Source organism: Microcaecilia unicolor, chromosome 6 (genome assembly GCF_901765095.1).
Source record: "Microcaecilia unicolor chromosome 6, aMicUni1.1, whole genome shotgun sequence".
NCBI lineage: Eukaryota > Metazoa > Chordata > Amphibia > Gymnophiona > Siphonopidae > Microcaecilia > Microcaecilia unicolor.
In genome coordinates this window covers 262,788,023-262,813,374 of record NC_044036.1, presented here as the reverse complement: position 1 = coordinate 262,813,374, position 25,352 = coordinate 262,788,023, and the positions used below count along the sequence as shown (strand labels likewise).

Genomic DNA, 25,352 nt, shown 5'->3' with positions numbered 1-25,352 from the left:
CAGAGTCACCATGTTACTAAATGCCCAAATATCAAGCACATAAATTGTATTAGTAATCTGGACTCGATCAGCAAGTCAACAAAATGAAGGTTACCTGAAAAAATCAAGTGCACATTCATTCACTTTCCGTCCTTCCTTAAGACACTTTCTTGGGTCTTTCTCTTCCCAGCGACAGAGCATGAACTCCTTATTAACTTTATCGCACTGTGAACCATAATGATGTGCAGCCCCCTTCAGCACTGCAGAACTAACCATAACCTGCAAAAATTTTGTGTGAGGAGGAAAACAGTTAGCAAACTATGGAACAGGAATGGCTCAGTTTGGCACATTAATATCATGATGTGTGGAAACTTGTACTACCACTGTCCTTACTCCTCTGAATAAATCAAGGAAATGCCACATGAGCAATAAATTCACTAGAAAAATAAGATAAGCTCCTTTTTGTATTCTCCATAAATGTAAGTTGCTTTTACCAAATGTTGTACATAATAGTATACAGAAAGAAAACGCAATATAAAACTGAAGCAGACACTAGTAGCAAAGAGCAGTCTAAGACTCAACTAATGTCTATCAAGAAATGTTTTATTTTATTTATTTATTTATTAGTAAAAAAAAGCCCATTTCTGACACAAAGGTTTTCCTCGGCTTCCCTGCAACCACCCATGTCCAGCGACCCTCCTCTCCCCCTGCGCCCACTGCAGCCACCCACGTCCAGCGAACCTCCTCTCTCCCCTGCCCCCCATGTCCAGCGACCCTCCTCTCTCCCCTGCCCCCCTGCAGCCACCCATGTCCAGCGACCCCCTGCCCTCCCTGCAGCCACCCGTGTCCAGCGACCCTCCTCTCTCCCCTGCCCCCCCTCCAGACACCTATGTCCAGCAACCCTCCTCTGGACATGGATCAGCTGTGAGGCATGCTTCCCCCCCCCTCCCCCCCCAGGTTCTGAAGTTGACATCATAATGGCTACAGTGATGTCAGCCTGATCTACGGAGCCTAGCAGACCAACTCGGAATGAGCTACGGTCCCAGGCAAGTCAGAACGCTGGAGGTGAGAATTATTATATAGGATTTGGATTTTGCTCACATCTTTTGCAGTAGTAGCTCAAGGTGAGTTATATTTAGGTACACTGGGTATTATGTTGATAGTTAAGTTTTCCATTTCTTCAGGACAGCAGAGAATAGAGTCTCTACAGCACAGCTTAGCACACCAAGAGGGGCATAATCGAACGCAGACGCCCATCTCCATGGGCGACTATCTCCGAGGATGGGTATGCGAAGGGGCGGGACAGACCATATTTTCGAAAAAGATGGGCGCCCATCTTTTCTTTCAATAATACGGTGGGTGCCGGGCAAATGCATCAGATTTGGGCGGATTTGAGATGGACGGTATCGGTTTTCAGCGATAATGGAAACCGAACCCGCCCAGCTCAAAAACGAACACATCCAAGGCATGTGGTCGTGGGAGGGGCCAGGATTCGTAGTGCACTGGTCCCCCTCACATGCCAGGACACCAACTGGGCACCCTAGGGGGCACTTGTAAAAAGTAAAAAAAACAGTAAAATACCTCCCAAGTCCATTGCTCCCTTCCCTTGGGTGCTGAGCCCGCCAAAACCCACTCCCCATAACTCTACACCAGTACCATAGCACTTATGGGTGAAGGGGGGGCACCTACATGTGGGTACAGTGGGTTTTGGGGGGGGGGGGTTGGAGGGCTCCCATTTACCACAAGTGTAACAGGTAGGGTGGTGGGCCTGGGTCCACCTGCCTGAAGTGCACTGCACCCACTAACAACTGCTCCAGGGATCTGCATACTGCTGTCATGGAGCTGGGTATGACATTTGAGGCTGGCATACAGGCTGGAAAAAAAAAAGGTTTTGAAGTTCTTTTTTTTTGGTGGGAGGGGGTTAGTGACCACGGGGGGAGTCAGGGGAGGTCATCTCCGATTCCCTCGGGTGGTCATCTGGGCAGCTGGGGCACTTTTTGGGGACTTGTTCATGGGAAAAAATGGTCTAAAAAAAAGCAGCCCAAATTCTCGCTACTGCCGCCCTTCCTTTTTCCATTATTGGCCAAGGGCGCCCACCTCTCCTCGGCCGATAAACACGCCTCAGTCCCGCCTTCACCACGCCCCCCGTCAACTTTGTTCGTTCCCGCGACAGACTGCAGTTGGAGGCGCCCAAAATCGGCTTTCGATTATACCGATTTGGGCGCCCACGGGAGAAAGGCACCTACAGTGGTGGAAATAAGTATTTGATCCCTTGCTGATTTTGTAAGTTTGCCCACTGACAAAGACATGAGCAGCCCATAATTGAAGGGTAGGTTATTGGTAACAGTGAGAGATAGCACATCACAAATTAAATCCGGAAAATCACATTGTGGAAAGTATATGAATTTATTTGCATTCTGCAGAGGGAAATAAGTATTTAATCCCTCTGGCAAACAAGACCTAATACTTGGTGGCAAAACCCTTGTTGGCAAGCACAGCGGTCAGACGTCTTCTGTAGTTGATGATGAGGTTTGCACACATGTCAGGAGGAATTTTGGTCCACTCCTCTTTGCAGATCATCTCTAAATCATTAAGAGTTCTGGGCTGTCGCTTGGCAACTCGCAGCTTCAGCTCCCTCCATAAGTTTTCAATGGGATTAAGGTCTGGTGACTGGCTAGGCCACTCCATGACCCTAATGTGCTTCTTCCTGAGCCACTCCTTTGTTGCCTTGGCTGTATGTTTTGGGTCATTGTCGTGCTGGAAGACCCAGCCACGACCCATTTTTAAGGCCCTGGCGGAGGGAAGGAGGTTGTCACTCAGAATTGTACGGTACATGGCCCCATCCATTCTCCCATTGATGCGGTGAAGTAGTCCTGTGCCCTTAGCAGAGAAACACCCCCAAAACATAACATTTCCACCTCCATGCTTGACAGTGAGGACGGTGTTCTTTGGGTCATAGGCAGCATTTCTCTTCCTCCAAACACGGCGAGTTGAGTTCATGCCAAAGAGCTCAATTTTTGTCTCATCTGACCACAGCACCTTCTCCCAATCACTCTCGGCATCATCCAGGTGTTCACTGGCAAACTTCAGACGGGCCGTCACATGTGCCTTCCGGAGCAGGGGGACCTTGCGGGCACTGCAGGATTGCAATCCGTTATGTCGTAATGTGTTACCAATGGTTTTCGTGGTGACAGTGGTCCCAGCTGCCTTGAGATCATTGACAAGTTCCCCCCTTGTAGTTGTAGGCTGATTTCTAACCTTCCTCATGATCAAGGATACCCCACGAGGTGAGATTTTGCGTGGAGCCCCAGATCTTTGTCGATTGACAGTAATTTTGTACTTCTTCCATTTTCTTACTATGGCACCAACAGTTGTCTCCTTCTCGCCCAGCGTCTTACTGATGGTTTTGTAGCCCATTCCAGCCTTGTGCAGGTGTATGATCTTGTCCCTGACATCCTTAGACAGCTCCTTGCTCTTGGCCATTTTGTAGAGGTTAGAGTCTGACTGATTCACTGAGTCTGTGGACACGTGTCTTTCATACAGGTGACCATTGCCGACAGCTGTCTGTCATGCAGGTAACGAGTTGATTTGGAGCATCTACCTGGTCTGTAGGGGCCAGATCTCTTACTGGTTGGTGGGGGATCAAATACTTATTTCCCTCTGCAGAATGCAAATAAATTCATATACTTTCCACAATGTGATTTTCCGGATTTAATTTGTGATGTGCTATCTCTCACTGTTACCAATAACCTACCCTTCAATTATGGGCTGCTCATGTCTTTGTCAGTGGGCAAACTTACAAAATCAGCAAGGGATCAAATACTTATTTCCACCACTGTATCTCCCGATTTGGTCGAAATATGGGCGTCCTTCTCTTTTGAAAATAAGCCTGCAAGTCTTCAATTCCCAAAGACTTAAGTACAGCACTGATGTTCAATTTATAACCTTTATTTCTGATTACGTGTAATTTGTGCTACATTATTAGCATTTTGATTGCGTGTCATTTGTGATACATTATTAACAGGTTAGGTACAAAGTGTTTATTGTATTATGGGAGTTATTTTAGAAGCTCTATTTGTGTATTTTGACATCTGAAAACCGACATTTAGACATCCATACTACATAAGCCTGATTTCATAAAGCCAGAATATGAATGTCTAAAACTGCAGCATGCCCATATGGCAAGGGAGTGTGGTCTGGGAGGAACTAGGAAGAGGCCAAAATACAGACATCCAACTCCAACTGCAGAAGGGGAAGGGATGTCCGTTCACATCCAGGTCACAGGAAGTGCTTCCATTGTATAGAGTATGGGAAGTTGGAGTAGGTATTTTTTTGTTCCAGGGGGTTTTACAATTTTAAAAGTTTGAACAAGCAACCTCCAGTTCTCTACCACCTGTTCTAACCATTAGGCTATTTCTCCACATGGATGCCTAAGTGGCTATTTTATAATATAGATGTTCATATGCTGCCACAAAAATGTCCACATTCATTGTATTGCCCCATTCATAATTTGGATGATTCAGTTGGTAAAATGCATGCTCACGCTAAATGTAGCCAGCACCTGGCCATCCATTTCTCATGTACTGTAGAACAGATGTAGAATGGATATACATGGACAGATCCAGTTCTACAATACAATACATAAAAAATGGACATCCACGTGCGACAGATTTGGACGTCCTTTCTAAACTACCCTTTCATGAAACTGCTGCTTTTTCAACTTGAAAAAACTGCTGCAATTGCCCCACATTATAGGGGAGCTTGCAGAGTTGGTGTTCCTTGACCAAGTCAATAATTTGACTCACAAAGATCAACCTTAAAAAAAATTGTTAGCTTGGTCTTTATACTTGGATATGGCCCAGTGCTGAATATACAGGTACTAATTTAAATGCTGTGGTTAGCATCTGAAGTCAACAGCCACACTGTATTGAAAACACCAGGGGAAAGTCAGAGTTTTAGAGCTGGAGAGCAACAAAACTGTGGGAAATCTTATAAACATATTTTCACACATATGCATGCAATATGTCTATTATGCCATTACAAAAATTCCAGATTTGATGGAACACAGATTTACTACCCTAGAAACAAAGAAGTACAACTCAAAGAAATCTGTGACTTCACCAACACCAAAATTTTAATGTATTGAAATTGAGTGGGGGGGGGGGGGGGGGGGGCTTTCAATACATTAACATTTTGATGTTACTGTTGTTGGTGAAGTCGGAGATTTCAGTTAGTCTTATCTACCCCACACGTAAACCTTTATGTGACCTGGGTGTAAAGAAATGGTAGGTTTTGGCCAGAGTATGGGAAAAGTCACAATTTAGGCGAGTATTCCACCACATATAAACATATTTGCTTCTAAGCATGAAAATATGTCCGCAGCTTCGCTTTTGGCATCATTTCTGCAGGCAACTGATAAGACACACAAACGTCTATGTGTCTGTATAAAATCAGCTACACAGGCGCATTCTTGTCCTTTCCAGTTAGGTCACCTGTCATAAATTTACCCTGTAAAACAGCGCACAGGCACAGCTCATTCAGTCGCTGACTAGGCCTACAGGACAAACAGGAGCCGGAACAGACGAGGAGACCGACTACCTCCCCCATCTCCCGCCTCACCTCCTTCACCTCCAGCTCCTCTAGCGTCGGAAGATCCACTACGTGCGGCATGGTGGACTACCAACACTACTACCGCCCGCAGTCCGAAGATTAAATCCTCTTCCCCCTGGCCTTCACGTCGCCTTCAAGAGGAAAATGAAAAAAAAAAAACTCACAAGCGACAAGCGTAGGCTTTGGAAAGACACGAAGGTCAGTCACAACGCACGCGTCAACTCCGCCCCCTATACCGACTCGGCTTGTTTTCAACCAACGGCGGCCTCCGCACACAGGAGCTGGAACTTTGACAGATGACGACAAGCGCACTAGGCCCTGAAGCTTAACTTAAGGTCACCGAAAGCGCATGTGTCAACCCCTCCCCTGTTTCCTTCCTAACCAATTGTCGGCTCAGGATGCAAGAACTGAGGGAGGGCGACGCGTCCGAACTGGCCTTTCCGAGATTCAGAAGCTGATTGGACGGCGCGGCCGGCTTTGGAGCGGTTGCCACGGTGACGGAAGAAGCCTTTCGTTATCGGCAGTACAAGCAACTTTCAACTTTTTTTTCTTGGGTAGAGATGGAGTATATGGGCAGCAGCTATGTGGGGGAATATCGCAACGGCAGGTAAGGGTGGGGCGGGGTAATAACCGCTATAAAATGGGCCCAAGCGATTTAGGTGGTTCTCTAAATACAAAAAGTTCTGTCTTAATGTGGTCGTTCCCTGTCAATGGATTTTGAATAAATAGCTTCCTGCACACTTTTAAATGTGGGTTGTTTTAAACATTGCTGGGTGTGAACTGTAATAGTTTACAGTTGAAGGATTAGGATAAAGTATGGTTGTTCTGTTCATAAGTGCTAGCTTTATGGGTGCTTGAGGAAAGGGGATGGGATTTGATATACCACCTTTCTGTGGTTACATCAAAGCGGTTTACACATTACATACAGGTACTTATTTTGTACTTTGGCAATGAAGGATTAAGGAGCCCTTTTACTAACGTGTGGTAGGCCTAATGCGGGCCTATCGCGCAGTAAAAAGGCACAACTGCGGGATGCATGGAGGCATTGGAGCCAACTCTGTGCTGCAGTAAGGTTAAAATCCTCCCCTACTATCAAATCCCCCTCTTGGAATCCTAGAATCTCTGATAAACAGCTATAAAAAATTGTCCCTTACCCACATTCGGGGCATAAATTGTATTTATTTTTGTTACATTTGTACCCTGCGCTTTCCCACTCATGGCAGGCTCAATGCGGCTTACATGGGGCAATGGAGGATTAAGTGACTTGCCCAGAGTCACAGGGAGCTGCCTGTGCCTGAAGTGGGAATCAAACTCAGTTCCTCAGCTCCCCAGGACCAAAGTCCACCACCCTAATCACTAGGCCACTCCTCCACTCTACTGCCCCCACCACCAGCAAATAACGGCCCCAGGCATCTGTCATGGCCATCTACTCACTTGTGACTCTGTGTTTTGTCTTTGCCTCTTGGACCTGTGCCTGCCATGACCCCGACTGGACTTTGCCTTGGACCTCTGCCTGCCATGACCTGGACTGGACCTGACTTTGCCTTGGACCTCAGCCTGCCACGACCCGGACCAGACCAGATTCTGCTAGTCTCTACCTCCATAAGTCCTGCTGGCTGCCAGAACCCTAAGGCTCAACCTTGGGGGAAAGGCGGCTGGTATAGGTGAAGTTTCCAATTGTTGGCTATCCGACTGCCACTCCTCTAATAGAGCAGCACAAGGGCTCACCATTTCCTGTGATCTTGGCACCAGTCAAGACAGCATCGCGTTTAATCCTCTTGTAAGTCTTTAGAAAACAGAATCCCAACTCCCCTGTTCCTCGATTCCTTCACATTAGCAGCCCAAAGCCTAAGTGGATAGTGGCGCAAAGCCACCAACCTCTCATGGACCCTTTGGATATGAGCCTCCTGTAGAAAACAGACGTCACCTTTTAGCCTACCTAATTCTCAAAATAGTAGACTCTGCTTTCCAGGAGAGTTAAGACCTTTCACATTATACGAAACAATTCTTAACTCAGATTTCCCCATTCTTTGCCCTGAAACCTATCCCCAGACTCACATATCCTATACCCTCCCCACCCACACCTCCAACCCCAACCCTCCCCACCCACACCTCCAACCCCTGATCCTAGGCAGGATTACATCCATCTCCCGCCGAACCATCCAAGGAAGGGAATGCCTGGGTTAATGTCTCATCACTCTGTTACCCCCAAAAGATACATCAGTCCCCCCTCCCACAGAGCCCTCCATACACACACTACACACTCCTAGCAGTCTCACCGCATATGTTCCCATATCCCCCTCCCCCATAAGCTTACTTTACTTCTCCAATCAGCCCCCTACCGGTCATCCCCTTAGCCCCCACATGTTATGATGTACAGACATAATAAAATAAAGTACACCGTCCAGTATCTCTGCTCCATGGCTTAAGATCTCCCTTGCTCGGTTCCTGGCTGTTGTTGATTGCCATTTTGGTGGGGCCTACACCGACGACCTCCTACTCCTTGCCAGCGGAACCCTGCCAAGCATTGCCGAATCTCCTGGTGGCGATCCATAGTAGGTTTCTGGATATCAATCTGCTGTAATGCTTCCCAGGCCGCAGCCAATGAAGTAAACTTTGTGGAAACACCATTGATAGTCACCAGCAGACCAAACGGGAAGGTCCACTGATAGTGCATCTGGGCCCTCGTCAAAGCCTGGGTCACTTTCCGAAAGGACCGGCATTTAGCTAATGTAGCTGCGGTAAAGTTCTGAAACAATTCCACCTCCAAGCCATTCCATTGCAATTTTCCCCGTTCCCATGCCTTGTGGAGCATGGCATCTTTATCTGGAAATTGCAAGAAGCAGGCCACAGTGTCTTGGGGTTTACCATTTACTCGAGGGCCCAATGCCCTATGCGCTTTCTCAATCAAAGATGCCTCCACCACACTATTTATTTATTTGTTACATTTGTATCCCACATTTTCCCACCTATCTGTAGGCTCAATGTGGCTTACATAGTACCAGAGAGGTGTTTGCAGACTCCGGTGTAAACAAATACAAAATGATATTGTGGTAAGATAAAGTTCATGTGGCACAGCCACATTAGGGAATCGTACAACGGAAGAGTTGTGTTATGTCCATTACGTACTTTAGTTTTGTTGTGTTGCAGAGATCAGGCATTTATGTTGGATTGGTAGGGTGTGTCTTTTTAAACAGGTTAGTCTTTATTTTTTTCCGGAAGTTTAGGTGGTCGTACGTAGTTTTCAAGGCTTTTGGTAATGCGTTCCACAGTTGTGTGCTTATGTAGGAGAAACTGGATGCATAAGTTGATTTGTATTTGAGTCCTTTGCAGCTTGGGTAGTGCAGATTTAGGTACGTTCGTGTTGATTCAGATGTGTTTCTAGTTGGTAGGTCGATCAGGTCTGTCATCTATCCCGGGGCTTCACCATAGATAATTTTGTGAACCAGAGTGCAGATTTTGAAAGCAATGCATTCTTTAATTGGGAGCCAGTGTAGTTTTTCACGGAGGGGTTTTGCGCTTTCAAATTGCGTTTTTCCAAAGATAATTCTAGCTGCCATGTTTTGAGCAGTCTGAAGTTTCTTTAATGTTTGTTCTTTGCTTCCCACATAAATTCCATTGCAGTAGTCTAAATGGCTTAGTACCATTGATTGTATCAGGTTGCAAAATGTTTCCCTCGGGAAAAATTGTTTCACGCATTTGAGTTTCCACATTGAGTGGAACATTTTCTTTGTTGTGGATGTCACTTGGCTCTCTAGTGTTAGGTTGCGGTCCAATGTAACGCCGAGGATTTTCAGGCTGTCTGAGATAGGGAGGGTGTAATCCGGAGTGTTGATAATTGTGGGGTTGTCCGCACAGTTTTGGGATCTATCAGATCCCGGGGCCATCAGCCACACATATATCTGCTGCATCACACTCGTGAAGTCCTTATCTGTAGTTTCTGGTATGCCCTTAACCCTCACATTGTTCCACCTTGTTCGGTTCTCTAGATCTTCTATTTTATATAACAAGTCCTGCTGTTCTTCCTGCAGCTCCAGCACTGACCTCTGCATCTTATGTGCGCTTAATTCACAATAATCAAGGCGTGCTTCCACCTGGTCCAAGCGGGTACCCATGGTAGCTAGGTTGGATTTTCTCTCTTCTACCGCCTCCTTGATCTAGGTTTTGATCGAGGCAATGTCTATTTTCAGATCTCAAAACCATGCCTGGAGATCTGTTGCCATGACTCCCGAGGCAGCCTCTTTCCCAGCAAGCTGCACCGCCTCTCCGGCCACCAGCGTTACTTCCCTCGGCGATGCAGGATTGGGATCACTCTGGGCCGCGGGACCACGCGGCAGGCACGCGCCACTCCTCCCTCCCATTTTCGCCGTAGTGCGGCCCTCTTCTCGGTTTTTCAACGCCATATGAAAGGTGAGCCTAAAGATAGTTTAGGTTGGCTGAAGAACAGTCCTGGAGAGGCTATTGAGCTGCAATGCGGGAGGAGGGGAGGAACCAGCTTTGACCCGATCGGAGCTCCTAGATCAGGCTGCCATTGCTCACGATGATGTCACTTCTGCCATTGACCACCTTTTTGAAGAAATTCACCCAAAGCAGTGAACATACATAGGGCACTCAAAGTTAGGGACTGGGATAATGCGCACTAAGGGCCCTGTTTACATAGGCCGCCTTCACAGTGCATGCTAATTTTGTGTATGCACTAAAAACGCTAGTACACCTTAGTAAACATGGCCCTAAGTGCCAGTTCTCTAATGTCAGTTCTGTGCAGATCTGCCATTATAGAATACTAGCTTAAGTAGCACACCCAACTTTAGTTGCAAGCACTTTCATCAGGCAAAAGCTGGAGTAAATGCTCATGCCTATATATATAGGCAATGTCACGGTCCCAGGCTTTAAACAAACAGTCATGAACTCTGGAACAGCATGAGCCCTTGGCCTACTGTCTTCGAGCTGCAGCAGCAGGTAAAACCCCCCAAGCGGGACTGGACTAACAAGCTTGACTTGGCTGGAACTGGATGCAGGACCGGACTTGGCTTGACTGGAACAGGATTCAGGATTTTCAAACAAGCTTGGCAGGAACAGGATTCAGGATACTCAAGCAGGATTCAGGATTTTCAAACAAGCTTGGCTGGAACTGGATTCAGGATACTGGAACAGGATTCAAGATACTCAAATAAGCTTGGCAGGAACAGAAGCTGAAAGCAAATAGGGCAGAGACAAGCGGGAAGGGGACTGGAGCTGAAGACAAACAGGGCAGACACAAGCAGGATACAAAGCTAACCCACACAGACAAACAACAGAACTAAGGCTGAAGCTAAGGTAGAGGGGACTAGAACAAGCAAGGCAGACTAGGCAGGACAGAAAGCTGACCTACACAGACAACAGAACTATGGCTGAGAACAAGCAAGGCAGACTAGGCAGGACACAAAGCTGACCTACACAGACAACAGAACTATGGCTGAAGCTAAGGTAGAGGGGACTAGAACAAGCAAGGCAGACTAGGCAGGACACAAAGCTGACTCACACAGACAAACAACAGAACTATGGCTGAAGGCTGAACCTAGCACACAAACAGACCAAGAAGAACAGAAGCAGAAGTGCACACAGGCACCCAAAACAAGGAATCAAGACAGAAGTGCCCACAGGCACGCAGGCTATGAACAAGCAACAAGAAATCAAGGCAGAAGTGCCCACAGGCACATAGACTATGATCAAGGCAGAAGTGCTTGACTGCACACGGACTAACCTGGAGACCTTTGGCATTGCAAAGGCCCTGAATGAATGAAAGTGCACCACTTCCTTATAAACAGGACAGAGGCAGGAAATACACACTGAACACCAAAGTGAGGCTTGAAACACAGAGGAAGTGGAAACCCTACAGGACAGAAGCAGGAAATACACAGAACCCAAAGTGAGGCTTGAAACACACAGCAAAGAAACCCTACAGACAGTAGCCAGCACAGCAGCTGACCATCGGGACATAAGGTGAGTCAGAGAGGGATCACGACCACAGTCGTGACAGTACCTCCCCCCACGGGAGATTCAGGTTTCCAAGGGTAACTGTGGTGAAATCTACTGATGGGTTTCAAAACATGGATTACTAGACTGGAAGTAACAAGCAAATCTGGAACTTAAGGACAGAAACTCGAACTAGAATCAGGAGCTGAACCGAGACTGGGACCCGGACTGGCATCAGAGTCTGAACCGGGACTAGAACTCAGACTGGAATCAGAGTCTTGACTGGAACTCTGAACAGGAGCTGGACCGTGACTGGAACCCGGACTGAAATCAGAGTCTTGAGTGGAACTGGAACTCTGAACAGGAGCTGGACCGGGACTGGCAACAGGAGCTGAACCGGGACTGGGACCCGGACTGGCATCAGAGTCTTGACTGGAACTGGAACTCTGAACAGGAGCTGGGCCGGGCCTGGGACCCAGACTGGCATCAGGAGCTGAACCGGGACTGGAACCCGGACTGGAATCAGAAGCTGAAACGGAACTGGGACCCAGACTGGAATCAGGAGCTTGACTGTAACTGTAACTCAGACTGTAATCAGCATCTTGGCAGGATCTCGAACTGGAATCAGGAGCTGGACTGGGACCCGGGCTGGCATCAGGAGCTGAACCGGGACTGGGAGTCCCTTGCAGTTCCTTTTTCCTCGGATTTTGTTTTATTAATGCACAGTACCTTTCTTTTGAAGAAGTCAGGAGCTTCTCTTCAGGCAGCCCCGTCTCTTCCTCAGCAAACTTCGGTTGCTGCAGCCTCTCAACCTTTCCTGCCAAAACGTCCCTGGGTGGAGATTTTGGATCCCGAGGAGCTATCTGACACAGATGGCCCGGTTTTGTCTCTGGGCTCTCCTTCAGAATCTTTGGATTTGGCAGATGAGGTCACCCTGCCCTCTGAGGAGGGGGATGATCCGACAGCTGCCCACCTTTTTCGAAGGGAAGAGCTTCCCTCCCTGATTGTTAGAGCTTTTGAGGTTTTGGCCATTTCCCCCCTGAATCGTAAGGGGGAACAGGTCCGGTGCCCTCTATTATGTCTGGCACCAAATGCCCACCTTGTTCCTTTCATGTGCATGAGGCCAAGAAGATCTTTATTTTGGCACAGTGGGATACACCAGACAGTGGGCTTAAGGTTGCTTAGAGCTATGTTGCGTCTTTACGTGCTACCTGCTCCTGACTTAGAATTGCTGAAGGTCGCTACTGTGGATTCCTTAATCACAGTGGTCACTAAGAAAACCACTCTCCCTGTGGAGGGTGGCACGGCGCTCAAGGACCCTCAGAATCATAAGTTGGAGACTTGCTTGAAGCTGTCCTTGAAGTAGCGGCCCTTTCCCTGCAGGCCTCAGTTTGTGGCTCCTATGCGGCGCGGGCATACTTATTGTGGGTACAGAAAGCCTCCTCTCCGGAAGATCTCGTGGCTGTTTTGCCGGCCTTGGAGTCCGGTTTAGTCTTCCTTGCGGATCTTCTTTGTGATCTTTTGAGGGCTTCGGCGAAGGAGGTTTCCCTAGCGATCATTGCGCGTCACTGGCTGTGGTTGCGGCATTGGGCTGCAGACGTGGCCTCTAAGTCACGTTTAACAAGGCTTTCTTTTAGGGGAAAGCTTTTGTTTGGAACAGACTTAGAACAGATTGTGAAGGACCGCGGTGACTGTAAGGGCCAGTGCCTCCCGGAGGACAGGTCCAAGTTTGTACGACCGGCGGGACCTAGACCTAAGTTTAGGGATACACGGCATTACTGTCCAGGTCGCGGGGCCTCTTTTCAGAAAGCAAGGTCTTCTCAGAGGCCTCAGCCCTTTCGAGGTGACAGGTGGGCCTTTCTTTCCGGTAACAGAAACCAGCCCGCAGCCAGGTTCGCCCAATGGGGCCCTGGTCCATATCCAGCTGGTTATTGGGGGCAGCCTGTCCCTACTCCTGGTGGAGTGGACCAAGGTAACATCCGACGAATGGGTCTTGGAGGTTATCAGACGGCTACAAGTTAGAATTGGCTCGTGTGATAGTAGACTCTTTTCTGGAATCTCCTTGCAAATGTCCCGCCAAGGTGCGGACCGTTCGACACACCCTCCTCAACTTACAACGGCTGGGTGCCGTCCAGCCTGTATCCCTAGCAGAAAGAGGGTGTGGTCGATACTCCATTTATTTTGTGGTGCCAAAAAAGGGCGGTACTTGGTGACCCATCTTAGATCTCAATTACGTCAACAGGTCCTTACGGGTTCGGTATCTCAGGAAGGAAGGGATTCAGGTCCATCCCTATCTAGACGACTGACTTGTGCGTGCGTCTTCTTTCAAGGAGAGTCGGCGGGCAACCGACAAAGTGGTCGGGTTACTTCAGTCGCTTGGTTAGGTGATCAACTTCCCGAAGTGCAGCCTAACACCTTCCCAAACGCTAGAATACTTGGGGGTGTTTTTCGATACCCGCACAGGGATAGTTTCTCTTTCTTCAGCTCGAGCACAGCGGTTACAGGCTCAGTTACGAGCACTGTTTCAAACTCCGAACCCGCGGGCTTGGGACTATAAACAAGTTCTAGGTTCCATGGCCTCCACCTTGGATGTGGTAAACTGGGCCAGAGCTCACATGCGCCCTCTCCAGTGGCATCTTCTGAGCCGTTAGTCTCCGCAGGGCCGTGCCGATGCGGTAAGTGGGGTAAGCACCGCAGGAGGGCGCCCACCTCTGGAGGGCGCCGCCGCGGTGCTTACTCTCGCCCCGCGCCGCCGAGGCCTTTAAATCTTTTACTTGCAGTCGCAGCAGCGTCTGTGAAAGCGGAGCGCTGCCGACGTCTCCCTTCCCTTCGCGCTGTTGGTTCCCTCAGTGTCCCGCCTTCTTCTGACGTCAGAAGAAGGCGGGACACTGAGGGAACCAACAGCGCGAAGGGAAGGGAGACGTCGGCAGCGCTCCGCTTTCACAGACGCTGCTGCGACTGCAAGTAAAAGATTTAAAGGCCCCCAGGGCGCGCCGCGATCATCTTCACGGGGGGGAGGGGGGGCGCGCGCGCCAACTGTTCATCTGCGGGGGGGGGCGCCAACTGTTCGTCTGCGGGGGGGCGGCACAGACCCTTGGCACGGGCCTGAGTCTCCGCTCTCGGAGGATTACGAGGTTCGGGTGCCATGTTTGGCCCGTCTTCACACAATCATGCACTGGTGGTGCATTCAAAAGAATCTGGTGTCGGGCATTCCTCTGGCAACCCCAGACTGGAAGATAGTGACCACGGATGTGCCACTGTCTGGCTGGGGGGTTCATTGCCTGCAACAGACAGCCCAGGGCGTTTGGACTTCGACGGAGGCATCACAGTCAATCAACCGCTTGGAGTTACAGGCGTTTCGTCTGGTCCTTCGGGAGTTTCTGTCTCTTCTCCGCAGTTGCCCAGTTCGAGTTCTTTCGGACAATGCGACGGCGGTCGCCTACGTAAACCGTCGGGGGCACCAGGAGTGCACCCCTAGCGCACAAAGTGGCTCTGATCTGCTGTTGGGCAGAGAGTCCTCTCTCTTTCTTGACAGCGGTTCATATAGCGGGGTCACAGAATGTGCAAGCGGACTTTCTCAGTCGCCACCAGTTGGAGCCGGGGGAGTGGACGCTCTCCCCTCTGGCCTTCGATCAGATAACTGCCCGTTGGGGGATGCCAGAGATGGATTTAATGGCCACCGCATTCAATGCAAAGGCTCCCCATTTTTTCAGCAGGGGACGAGAGCTGGGCTCGGAAGGCATCGATGCCCTTCTTCAACCTTGGCCCAGGGGCCTGCTCTATGCCTTTCCCCCGTGGCCAATGGTGGGCAGGTTACTGACTCGCATTGCAAGTCATCCCGGTCGAGTGATCCTAGTGTCCCAGGATTGGCCCAGACGACCCTGGCACGCAGATGTGATCAGGCTTCTGTTCGATCGTCCTTTTCTGCTACCGACGCAGGACGGTCTCCTGCTGCAGGGGCCAGTCACGATGGAGGATCCCTCCCCCTTTGGTCTTACGGCCTGGCCCTTGAAAGGGCGAGGTTGAGAAGAAAAGAGTATCCGGACGCGGTTATCGCTACGATGCTGTAGGCTCGGAAAAGATCCACCTCAATAGCTTATGCTAGGGTGTGGTGCGCGAGTTTGGGATTGTCAGTGGCTTCGGCTTCAGTATCGGTTATCCTTGCGTTTCTTCAGGAGGCTGTACAAAAATCATTTTCGTTGAGTTCTCTTAAGGTGTAGGTGGCAGCTCTGGCATGGTTTAGAGGCCGGCTTCAGGGGGCATCCATCGCCTCCCACCTGGATATGGTTCGTTTCTTGAGAGGCGTAAATGGTTTGCGCCCTCCTCACATGCCAGTTCTACCATCCTGGAATCTTAATCTAGTTCTCAAAGTGCTTCAGCGTCCTCCTTTCAAACCCTTATCGGGGATTATGATTAAGGATCTCACCTTGAAGGCGATTTTCCTAGTAGCTATTACTTCCGCTTGGAGAATTTCAGAGTTGCGGAAGCGGGGGTATCGATTAGGACAGTTCCTTCATTTTTGCCCAAGGTGGTTTCTTGTTTCCACTTGGGGCAGGCCCTGCATTTGCTGGCCTTCTGCCGGGAAGATTACCCTGAGCAATTCCGGGCTCTTCGCTGCCTCGACGTGAGATGGGCTCTTCTCAGGTATTTGGAGGTGACAAGTGAATTTCGTGTTTCTGACCATCTCTTCGTCCTTTTTGGACACCATAGCCCGTTGGTTGCGGGAGGCCTTCTCTTCGGCATACATGGCATTGGGCAAGCAAGCCCCTTTGCAAGTTCGTGCTCATTCTTCGCGAGTTCAAGCTTCCTCCTATGCAGAGTCCCGTTTGGTTTCTCTGGAACATATCTGCAGGGCAGCTACATGGACTTCGGTCCATACATTCACGCGTCATTATCGGGTGGATGTGGCAGCTCGTCAAGATGCGGTGTTTGGCTCGTCGGTGATTTCTTCCAGGTTGGGGGTGTCCCGCTCTACTTGAGGACTGCTTGGGTACATTCTACAAGTCTCTGGATTGATCCGTGGGACGCCATGGAAGGAAAAATTAATTCTTACCTGATAATTTTCTTTCCATTAGTCCCAACAGATCAATCCAGAGGCCCCCCCTGGGTTTAGTGTCTGCGGTTTTGTTGCGGTTGGTTAGTTTTTCTTGGGTTCTGTTCTGAATGTTCCTTCGTTTGATTAAAAAATAAAATTAAATAAATAAATATAGAAGTGGTGGAAGTATGTTGGGCAAATGGTCTGAGAATGTCAGGAGAGTTTTCTATTGTTTCCATTCCACTGCTTTGGTATCGTTTATACTGAGGTTCAGCTGGCTGCACAAGTCCACATATAACAAATCTCGGAGGTTCTCTCTATCTCCACCTGCTGGTAGAGGGACACAACCCACAAGTCTCTGGATTGATCTGTTGGGACTAATGGAAAGAAAATTATCAGGTAAGAATTAAGTTTTCCTTAAATGTATTAAGTTAGTCTATTCAAAAGGTATTAAATTATGGGGCCCTTTTATCACCCAGTGGTAGGGCTACTGCCGGGTTTGCATGCGGCAAATCAATGCTACTGCCAGGCTTGCCCAGAAGCCTGGGGCAGTTCCAGATTTGCCGCATGCCATTTCATTTTCTGGTGCCAGTGGTTGGGGAGTAGGTGTGTCCTGCGGTAACCAGGCAGCATCACGTGATGCCCGATTACCGCCAGGTTACCGCCAGAGCCCTCACCACCTTCTAAATAAGAGGTAGCAAGGGCTCCAGCAGTAAATGGCTGCACTGCAATTTTTTTTAATTACCATGCAGCCAATTACTGCGTCCTTTAAAAAACCCACTTTTACCTGCAGCTGTAAAAGGTGGGCTTGGTGAGTGACAATCCTGCATGCCGATGCCACCGTGGGCCCCTTTTTATTGCCATTTGGTAAAGGGCCCCTATATTTCTCTGTTTATTGACTGATCTTTCCATGAATTTTAGGGTCTGAAATCTCTGATAACATAAGTAACACATAGTAGTACAGCAATTTGTTATAAAGAAAATAATAATAATAATTTGACTCTCTTTTATCTCAAGAAGGGAAATCTTGTTTTTTTCCCTTGGTAGTGCTGGAAGGGGGTAGGAAGAAGTTAGAGGGATGGGGAAGCTGTACTCTTCAAAGCTCTGCTGATGAAAGCAGGCAAAAGACACTTGCTATGTTACATTTACAGATCACCTTCCTTAAACAAATGTGCAATAAATAGAATATAAAACATACATATAATCAAGCGCTTCAGTATATTCAATGAAATAACACCCACAAGTCATGTTGGTTTTCCTTTTTTATTTTATAATTACGTAGAGATATATACTCTGCATAACATACAGCTCATTAGTAGCAGCATGAAAACTACATAGAGTAAGAATGAGACAGCCTGAATGAGTAATGTAGATTGGAAGGATCCACATCTTTTGAACTGGTTGTTACAGGATGGAGGGAGAAGGAAAGTATACTCTGCCAACTGACACCAGATATGAAGGCGAGATGAAAGATGGAATGTTCCATGGCAAAGGAACCTTACATTTTCCCGGTGGAAGCCAATACACTGCGATCTGGGAAGATGGAATTGCACTTGAGGTACAGCACCAGCTTAGTATATGCCTTTGGTCTTCATTCCTAACTAGACAGAAAATCCTGCACAGGAGCTGATCTCTTCATTCACAAGCGGTTTCAGATATGTATTTATTGTATTTAATTTATTAAGACTTATTTACTGCAATTTTGAAGAAATTCATCTAAGGCTAAATAGAGCAAATGTAATTGGATTTCCTTGTCACTTGCAGCAGATGAATCCAGGAACTAGTGGGTTAAGTCCGCCTACAAGCAGGTGGAGATAGAGATAAACAAACTAAAGGCAGCGATGCCAGAGGGCCAGCTCCTTCCTCAGTTAGTATGTCTCTTTCTCAGCAGGTGGTGGACGGCTTTTCTTCAGCTCCTAGGCCCAAGGCTTCTGAGGGTGCTCCTGGGCTGGTGGCCAGTTTGAGCCGGGGGTGGCGGACTGGTGGTGTCCCCTTTGGCAGCATGCTCAGTTGCTGGGTCCCTGCTGCACCTCAAATTCCCTCTCAACAGGCTTTTGCTGTTCCTTTCCTTCTCTGTTTGATTCTGCCTCTTCACAAAAAAAAAAAAAAAGAGAGAACCATAGAATTTATTTAAAAGAGAAACAGAAGCATAGGGAAGTGTGTTTTTGCTGAGAGCAGGTTTGTGTTACTGCTGTCCGAGTCCTGTTTTCTGTTGCCTGCTTGTCTGAGCCTGCCTCGAAGTGGAGTCGGAGAGTTTTTTTCTTTGGCTCAGCTGTCAGTTCCCGCGCTTTCCCGGTCCGGGGTAAGTCCTGCTGGGTTCCTGTTTGGGTGTGGGCGATGGCAGCAGAGGCGGTAAAACACTGTTCCCGATGCGGGAAATGGCGTTCGGTGGCGGGCCTTTGCAGCGCGTGATGCGCTGACTTTGTGGGACTCGACGGAGCGGTGCCCCTCCCCCCCGAGAGCGTGCTTTCCCGCCCGGAGCCTGGTGATTCTTGTGCCATTTTGCGATCGGTCGCGGAGCCGGCTCTGGTAGTGGTTTTGGGCAAAGCTTCTTCTCCGCTGGTAGGGGAGTCGGGGGGGGGGGGGGCCGTCAGGCACTGTGGGCGGTGGTGCAGTTGCCTTGGCTGCGACCTCCTCCATTGAGGGGGAGTGGTTTTCGCCAGAGTTAATTTTGCTACTCCATCAGGTGTTTTTGTTGAAAAGGACCTTGCCCCCCCCCCCCCCCCCCCTCACGCGGCTGCGACAGCTTCGGCCTTTGATCCTCTCAGGGGGTCTGGGGGTAACCAAGAGATTTTGGGTTTTTCCCAGAGGATTTCTCCTCCCTTAAAAAGCCTAGGCTTTTGGGGGGGTCTGAGGAGGGGTCTTGCAGACAGTCGCCTGCAGCTCCCCCCGTGGTGGCTCTCTCGGAGCAGACGGGGGTAGAGGACGTGGAGGACAGTGTCCTCACTGACCAATCGGAGGACTCTTCCGCCGTGAGGATTTTCCATAATGAGGAGTTGTCCTCCTTTATTGCTCAGGCGCTGGAAGCCCTGAATATAGAGGACCCAGAGGTTGCGGCTTCTCAGGCGGTCAACCTCAAGATGGCTAGTACCAGACGACCTTCTAAGGCCTTTCCGGTACATGAAGCTATTGAAGAGTTGATTTTGTCCCAGTGGGCGGATCCAGATGGGAGGCTGAAAGTAGCCAGGGCTATGGCCAGGCTGTATCCGGTTTCAGCAGACCGTTTAGAGCAGTTTGCTCTACCTAGGGTGGATGCCCTGGTGACGGCGGTCACTAAGAAGACTACTCTTCTAGTGGAAGGTGGTGTGGCACGTAAGGATATGCAAGACAGACGGCTAGAGGTCTCTTTAAAACGTGCCTTTGAGGTGGCCACTTTGACACTTCAAGCTTCTGTTTGTAGTTCTTATGCGGCTAGAGCTTGTCTCAGTTGGCTACATTCTGTCATGGATTCGATTTCGGAGTCTGATGTGCCGGGAACTCCTCAGATGTCGCTGATGGATATTGGGCTGGTGTACTTGGTGGATGCCTTGTATGATTTGGTCCTTGCTTCGGCCAAACTCATGGCCTTGACCGTTTCCTCTCAGCGTCTTCTGTGGCTCCGTCATTTGGCCGCAGATATGGCTAAGCAACGGCTCATTAAATTGCCTTTCCGAGGGAAATTGCTTTTTTGGGAAGACCTAGAAAAGGATTTGGGGGATTCCAAATCTCAGTGTCTTCCAAGGATAGACCCAAGTCCACTTCCAGGCAGGAAGCCTTGAGGTCACGTTTCAGAGAGACGCAACGGTATTGCCTGGGGTGGTCCAACGCAGCCTTTCAGCATCCTCGTTTTGGGCAGCGTTCTTCCTTTCGCAACGAGAAGCATCCAGTTGGACCCACCTCTCGTCAGGTGGCTCCTTCTCAGGCCTCCCAATGATGGGGCGCAGGTCCACTCGGGAGGAGGGCAGATCGGTGGTCGGCTTTCTCTGTTTCTTCCAGGGTGGGCCAGAATTACTTCAGACCAGTGGGTCCTCGATGTGGTGCGAGAAGGTTGCAAGCTAGAATTCTTCTCTCCTGTCACACTTTTTTCTGGAGTCCCGCTGTGTATCGCAGGCCAAGAGGACAGCGGTTCTGCAGTGTTTGCGAGACCCGCTAAGGATAGGGGCTATCGTGCCTGTTCCTCCTCTCGAAAGGCGCACAGGTCGGTACTCCATCTTCTTTGTGGTTTCAAAGAAGGGAGGGGCTTTTCGGCCTATTCTCGATCTCAGAAAAGTAAACCAGTTTTTGTGGGGTTCGTCACTTCCGCATGGAGACATTAAGGGCAGTTATTGCTGCTGTTCAACCAGGCAAGTTTTTGACGGCTCTCGATTTGAGGGAAGCTTACCTGCACATTCCCATTTGGCAGCCCCATCAGAGATTTCTCAGATTTGCGGTGCTGGGTCAGCACTTCCAGTTTCGGGCCCTTCCTTTCAGAATGGCCAGTGCCCCACACACTTTTTCCAAGGTCATGGTGGTGATGGCAGCGTTCCTGCGGAAGGAGGGGATTCGAGTGCATCCATATCTCGACGACTGGCTGATTCGGGTGACGACAGCAGAGGAGAGTCGAGTGGTCACCGACCGAGTGATTGCGGTGTTGCAATATGGACAAGAGTCATCTGGTTCCTACTCAGAGTCTGGAGTATCTTGGAGTGCAATTCGATACGAAGCGGGGGAAGGTGTTTCTCCCCGAGGGGCGAAGGATCAAATTGCTTTCTCAGGTATGGACCTTATTGAGTCGTTGCGCTCCCCGAGTGTGGGACTGTGTTCAGCTCCTCGGTTCCATGACGGCGACCTTGGAGGTCATTCCATGGGCAAAGGCTCACATGCGGCCTTTTCAGAATTTCCTTTTGAGCAGATGGTTGCCGACGTCGCTGGATTATCAACGACGCCTTCCTTGGTCGAGCTGGGCCAGGGACAGTCTCGCGTGGTGGCTCCGGTCAGCCAATTGGCAGAAGGGTATTTCTCTGGCGTCTCCCAATTGGGTGGTAGTCATGACGGATGCCAGCCTTGCGGGCTGGGGAGCCCATTGTCTTCATCAAGTAGCCCAGGGATCGTGGACCCCTCTTGAAGCGACTTGGCCGATAAATTGTCTGGAGTTGTGAGCAGTCGTGAATGCGCTGCAGAGTTTTCAGGACGTTCTGCAGGGGCAGGCGGTTCGTGTATTCTCGGACAACACCACGACGGTGGCCTACATCAATCGGCAGGGGGGCACTCGCAGTCTTCCCTTGGCAGTGGAAGTGTCTCGTCTTCTAGTAAGGGCGGAAGCGCATGTTCAGAGTCTGTCGGCAGCGCACATTGCGGGTCAAGACAATGTTCAAGTGGATTTTCTCAGCTGGACTCTTTTGGGCACAGCGGAATGGATGCTGTCGGACTCGGCTTTTCGGCTGATCTGTCAATGCTGGGAAGACCAATAATGGATCTCATGGCCATGGCTTGCAGTGCCAAAGTTCCCCAGTTCTTCAGCCGCAAACAGCAGCCAGGATCCGCAGGATTGGACGCTTTTCTCCAGCCATGGCCGGAACAACAGCTACTGTATGTTTTTCCTCCGTGGCCTCTGATAGGGAGAGTTCTTTGCCGCATAGGGCGGCATTGGGGGCTGGTCGTTCTAGTGGCCCCAGACTGGCTCCGACGGCCGTGGTATGCGGATCTCGTTCGAGCACTCTCAGAGCCACCATTGCGACTTCTGGTGACTCCCGATCTGCTGCATCAAGGGCCAGTTCAGATGGAAAATCCCTCCCGCTTTTGTCTTACGGCCTGTTATTGAGAGGCGGCAGTTGAGGAAGAAGGGATTTTCAGGACCCGTCATTGCCACTCTTTTGGGGGCACGGAAGCAGTCTACTTCAGCAGCATACGCGCGAGTGTGGAAAGCTTTCTTGTGTGGTGTGCTTTGCATGCTGAATCGCCTTTTCGGGCGGACATTCCGGTTATTCTGGAGTTCCTTCAGCATGGTCTTCAAAAGGGATTGGCATATAATTCCCTTCGAGTGCAGGTGGCCGTGCTAGCTTGTTTTAGGGGCGAACTGGATGGTTCCTCTTTAGCAGCTCACTCTGATGTGGTCTGTTTCCTACGCGGGGCTCTTCGTCTTTGGCCTCCTCTGCGGCAGCTGTGCCCGGCGTGGCATTTGAATGTGGTACAGCGAGCCCTCCAGGCCCCACCGTTTGAGCCGTTGAATAAGGTTTCTGAGAAGGATCTAACGCTTAAGACAGTGTTTTTGGTGGCCATTGCTTCGGCTAGGAGGATTTCTGAAATTCAGGCTTTGTCTTGCAGAGATCCTTTTTTGCAGTTTTTTGAAGCAGGGGTGTCGATCCGGACGGTGCCATCGATGAGTAGTAGTAGTAGTTTCTACCTAAAGTGGTTTCGGCTTTCCATGTCAATCAGGCGGTTTATCTTCCGCCTTTTCGAAGAGAGGATTATCCGGGGGAGTTTGCCTCACTACGTTTCCTGGACGTGCAGAGAGCCTTGTTTCGGTACTTGCAGATCTCTAACGAGTTTCGACGCTCGGATCATCTCTTTGTGCTCTTGTCGGGATCGAAAAGAGGTGAGGCGGCTTCTAAGGCTTCCATTACTCACTGGATTAGGGAAGCCATTGGAGCGGCGTATCTGCTACAAGGGTGGGCGTCTCCAGTGGCCCTGAAGGCGCATTCTACTTGGGCACAGGCGGCTTCTTGGGCGGAGGCATCGGCCTTATCTCTGGAAGAGATTTGTTGGGTGGCTACTTGGGCGTCCCGTCATACTTTTGCGAAGCATTACAGGCTAGACGTGTCTGCTCGGGAGGATGCGAGTTTTGAGGCGGGAGCATTGGCAAGGGGAGCGTCGGCTTCCCACCCTACTTAAGAAATGCTTTAGTACATCCCACTGGTTCCTGGATTCATCTGTTGCAAGTGACAAGGGAGGTACAATTATGCCTTACCTGGTAATTTTCTTTCCTTTAACGCAGCAGATGAATCCAGGATCCCTCCCTAGTTCAGCCGACGTTTTTTTCATTTTCTGCGCAGTGTGCCTCTTTTTTACTTCCGGGTTCTCTTTTGCAGAGTTCAGACAGATATGGGAACACGGAAAGGATTCCGATTTCTGGATCAAGTTGCAGTTATTTCGAAGTTCTTATTTGGTTCTCTGTTTTTCATAGTGAGGATGGTTTCTGGTTGTTATTGGTTTCATATTTGTGTCCTTGGCTGTCAGGTTTTCCAAAAGCAGGAACTAGGATCGTGAGCCCTTGGGCCACTGCGAGGAGCAGCAGTGGCAGGCAAAACCACCCCACACAGGGATAAGACAGAACTCTGACAGGGACAGCTAGACTTCACCTGCACCTGGCCACCCTTCCCCAGGAGTTGAGCCCCTGGGTGCAGGTGGCCGGCAGGACTTGCCGGACAGGGCCGGAACTGGATACCAGCAGGATACACACAGGGACTAGAATACATAGGGAGGCTAGGCAGAATACTAGACTAGGACTCTCAGACAGACAAGAGACAGAACTGAAAGCTGCAAGTAGCCACTGAAACAGGGAACACACACCGATAGACAAGAGACAGAACTGAAAGCTGCAAGCAGCCACTGAAACAGGGAACAAACACTGATAGACAGGAGACAGAACTGAAAGCTGCCAGGCAGCCACTGAACAAGAAACACAGGCAACCAAGCACTAGACAAAGACATACAAACAAGAAACAAGACTGGGAAACAAGCAATACAGTACAAGAAGCTACACAAAGACTAAACTAGAATCAGGCAAGAATACAGACTATAAACTGGACTAGGCAGAAGTGCAACAAGCACCCCAACATACCAGGGCCTTAGGTGATGCAAAGGCAAAGCAGAGAGTTTCCAAATGGCTAATAAGCCCAGCAGCAGCTGAGATTTAGCTGCAGCAATCACCAGGCAGCTATGGGTGCTGTGCAGGCACAAACAAGAAACACAAGTCTGGCAACCTGGAAGATCCGGACCAGACTGGGCTGAAGCCTGGAACGGGTAGGAACAGCAAGACAGTCTATGGCAGCCACCGGTTCAGGCCACCAGAGGGCGAGGGGAGCACAAACCAAGAAGCAGGCAGAAAGCATACTGAAGCATAGAGAGGCTCAGCATACACAGGTGCCGCACAGAGGAGCAATCAGAGCCATGCTGGAAGCAGCCAGCACACAGAGACAGAGCTAACTTAGAAAGACCACACAGAAGTCAGCTTAGAAGCTGACCGCCAGAAATAAGGTGAGCCTGAGAGGGGTCACGACGACAGACGTGACATTGGCAGATGCTTACGAATGACATACTAACTGAGGAAGGAGCTGGCCGTCTGGCATCACTGCCTTTAGTTTGTTTATCTCTATCTCCACCTGCTGGTAGGCGGACTTAACCCACTAGTTCCTGGATTCATCTGCTGCGTTAAAGGAAAGAAAATTATCAGGTAAGACATAATTTTACCATAAGCAATTTACCATCATATCGACAGTATGACCTCATTAAAATGCTCAAATATCAGCACAGCAGTACACAATTAGAATAGCAAAATAGACTTGGAAATAGGCAAATTAAGTCATAGTAATAATAATGTAATATACAGGCTCATTTTCAAAAGAGATAGATGGCCAAAAAGTGACATAAGTCAGCATTTGGACGTTTATCTCACAGAAATGCCCAAATCAGTATTATCAAAACCTCCTCTTGGACGTCTTTCTCTAAAGTCTGTCAGAAGGATGTCCAGATCTCAAGGGGGCGTGTTCAAGGCGGGTCTTGGGTGTTCTTAAGAGATGGACGTCTTTCAGCAATA

General features: G+C 49.4%; 2 protein-coding genes across 2 annotated transcripts in view; one reads left to right on the top strand and one right to left on the bottom strand.

Moving 5' to 3' along the window:
- Positions 1-5,872, bottom strand: part of NDUFA8 (NADH:ubiquinone oxidoreductase subunit A8) — a 68,568-nt gene extending 62,696 nt beyond the window's left edge. Inside the window, exons 1-2 of the mRNA XM_030207411.1 lie at positions 5,599-5,872; positions 95-258 (exon numbers count right to left, since the gene is read on the bottom strand). Coding sequence (XP_030063271.1) covers positions 95-258; positions 5,599-5,649 — 215 coding nt within the window. The 5' untranslated portion in view covers positions 5,650-5,872. The remainder of the gene's footprint in view (positions 1-94; positions 259-5,598) is intronic.
- Positions 5,873-6,000: 128 nt separating this feature from the next.
- The window catches only part of MORN5 (MORN repeat containing 5), a 68,824-nt gene continuing 49,472 nt past the window's right edge, over positions 6,001-25,352 (top strand). Inside the window, exons 1-2 of the mRNA XM_030206548.1 lie at positions 6,001-6,196; positions 17,990-18,137. Coding sequence (XP_030062408.1) covers positions 6,150-6,196; positions 17,990-18,137 — 195 coding nt within the window. The 5' untranslated portion in view covers positions 6,001-6,149. The remainder of the gene's footprint in view (positions 6,197-17,989; positions 18,138-25,352) is intronic.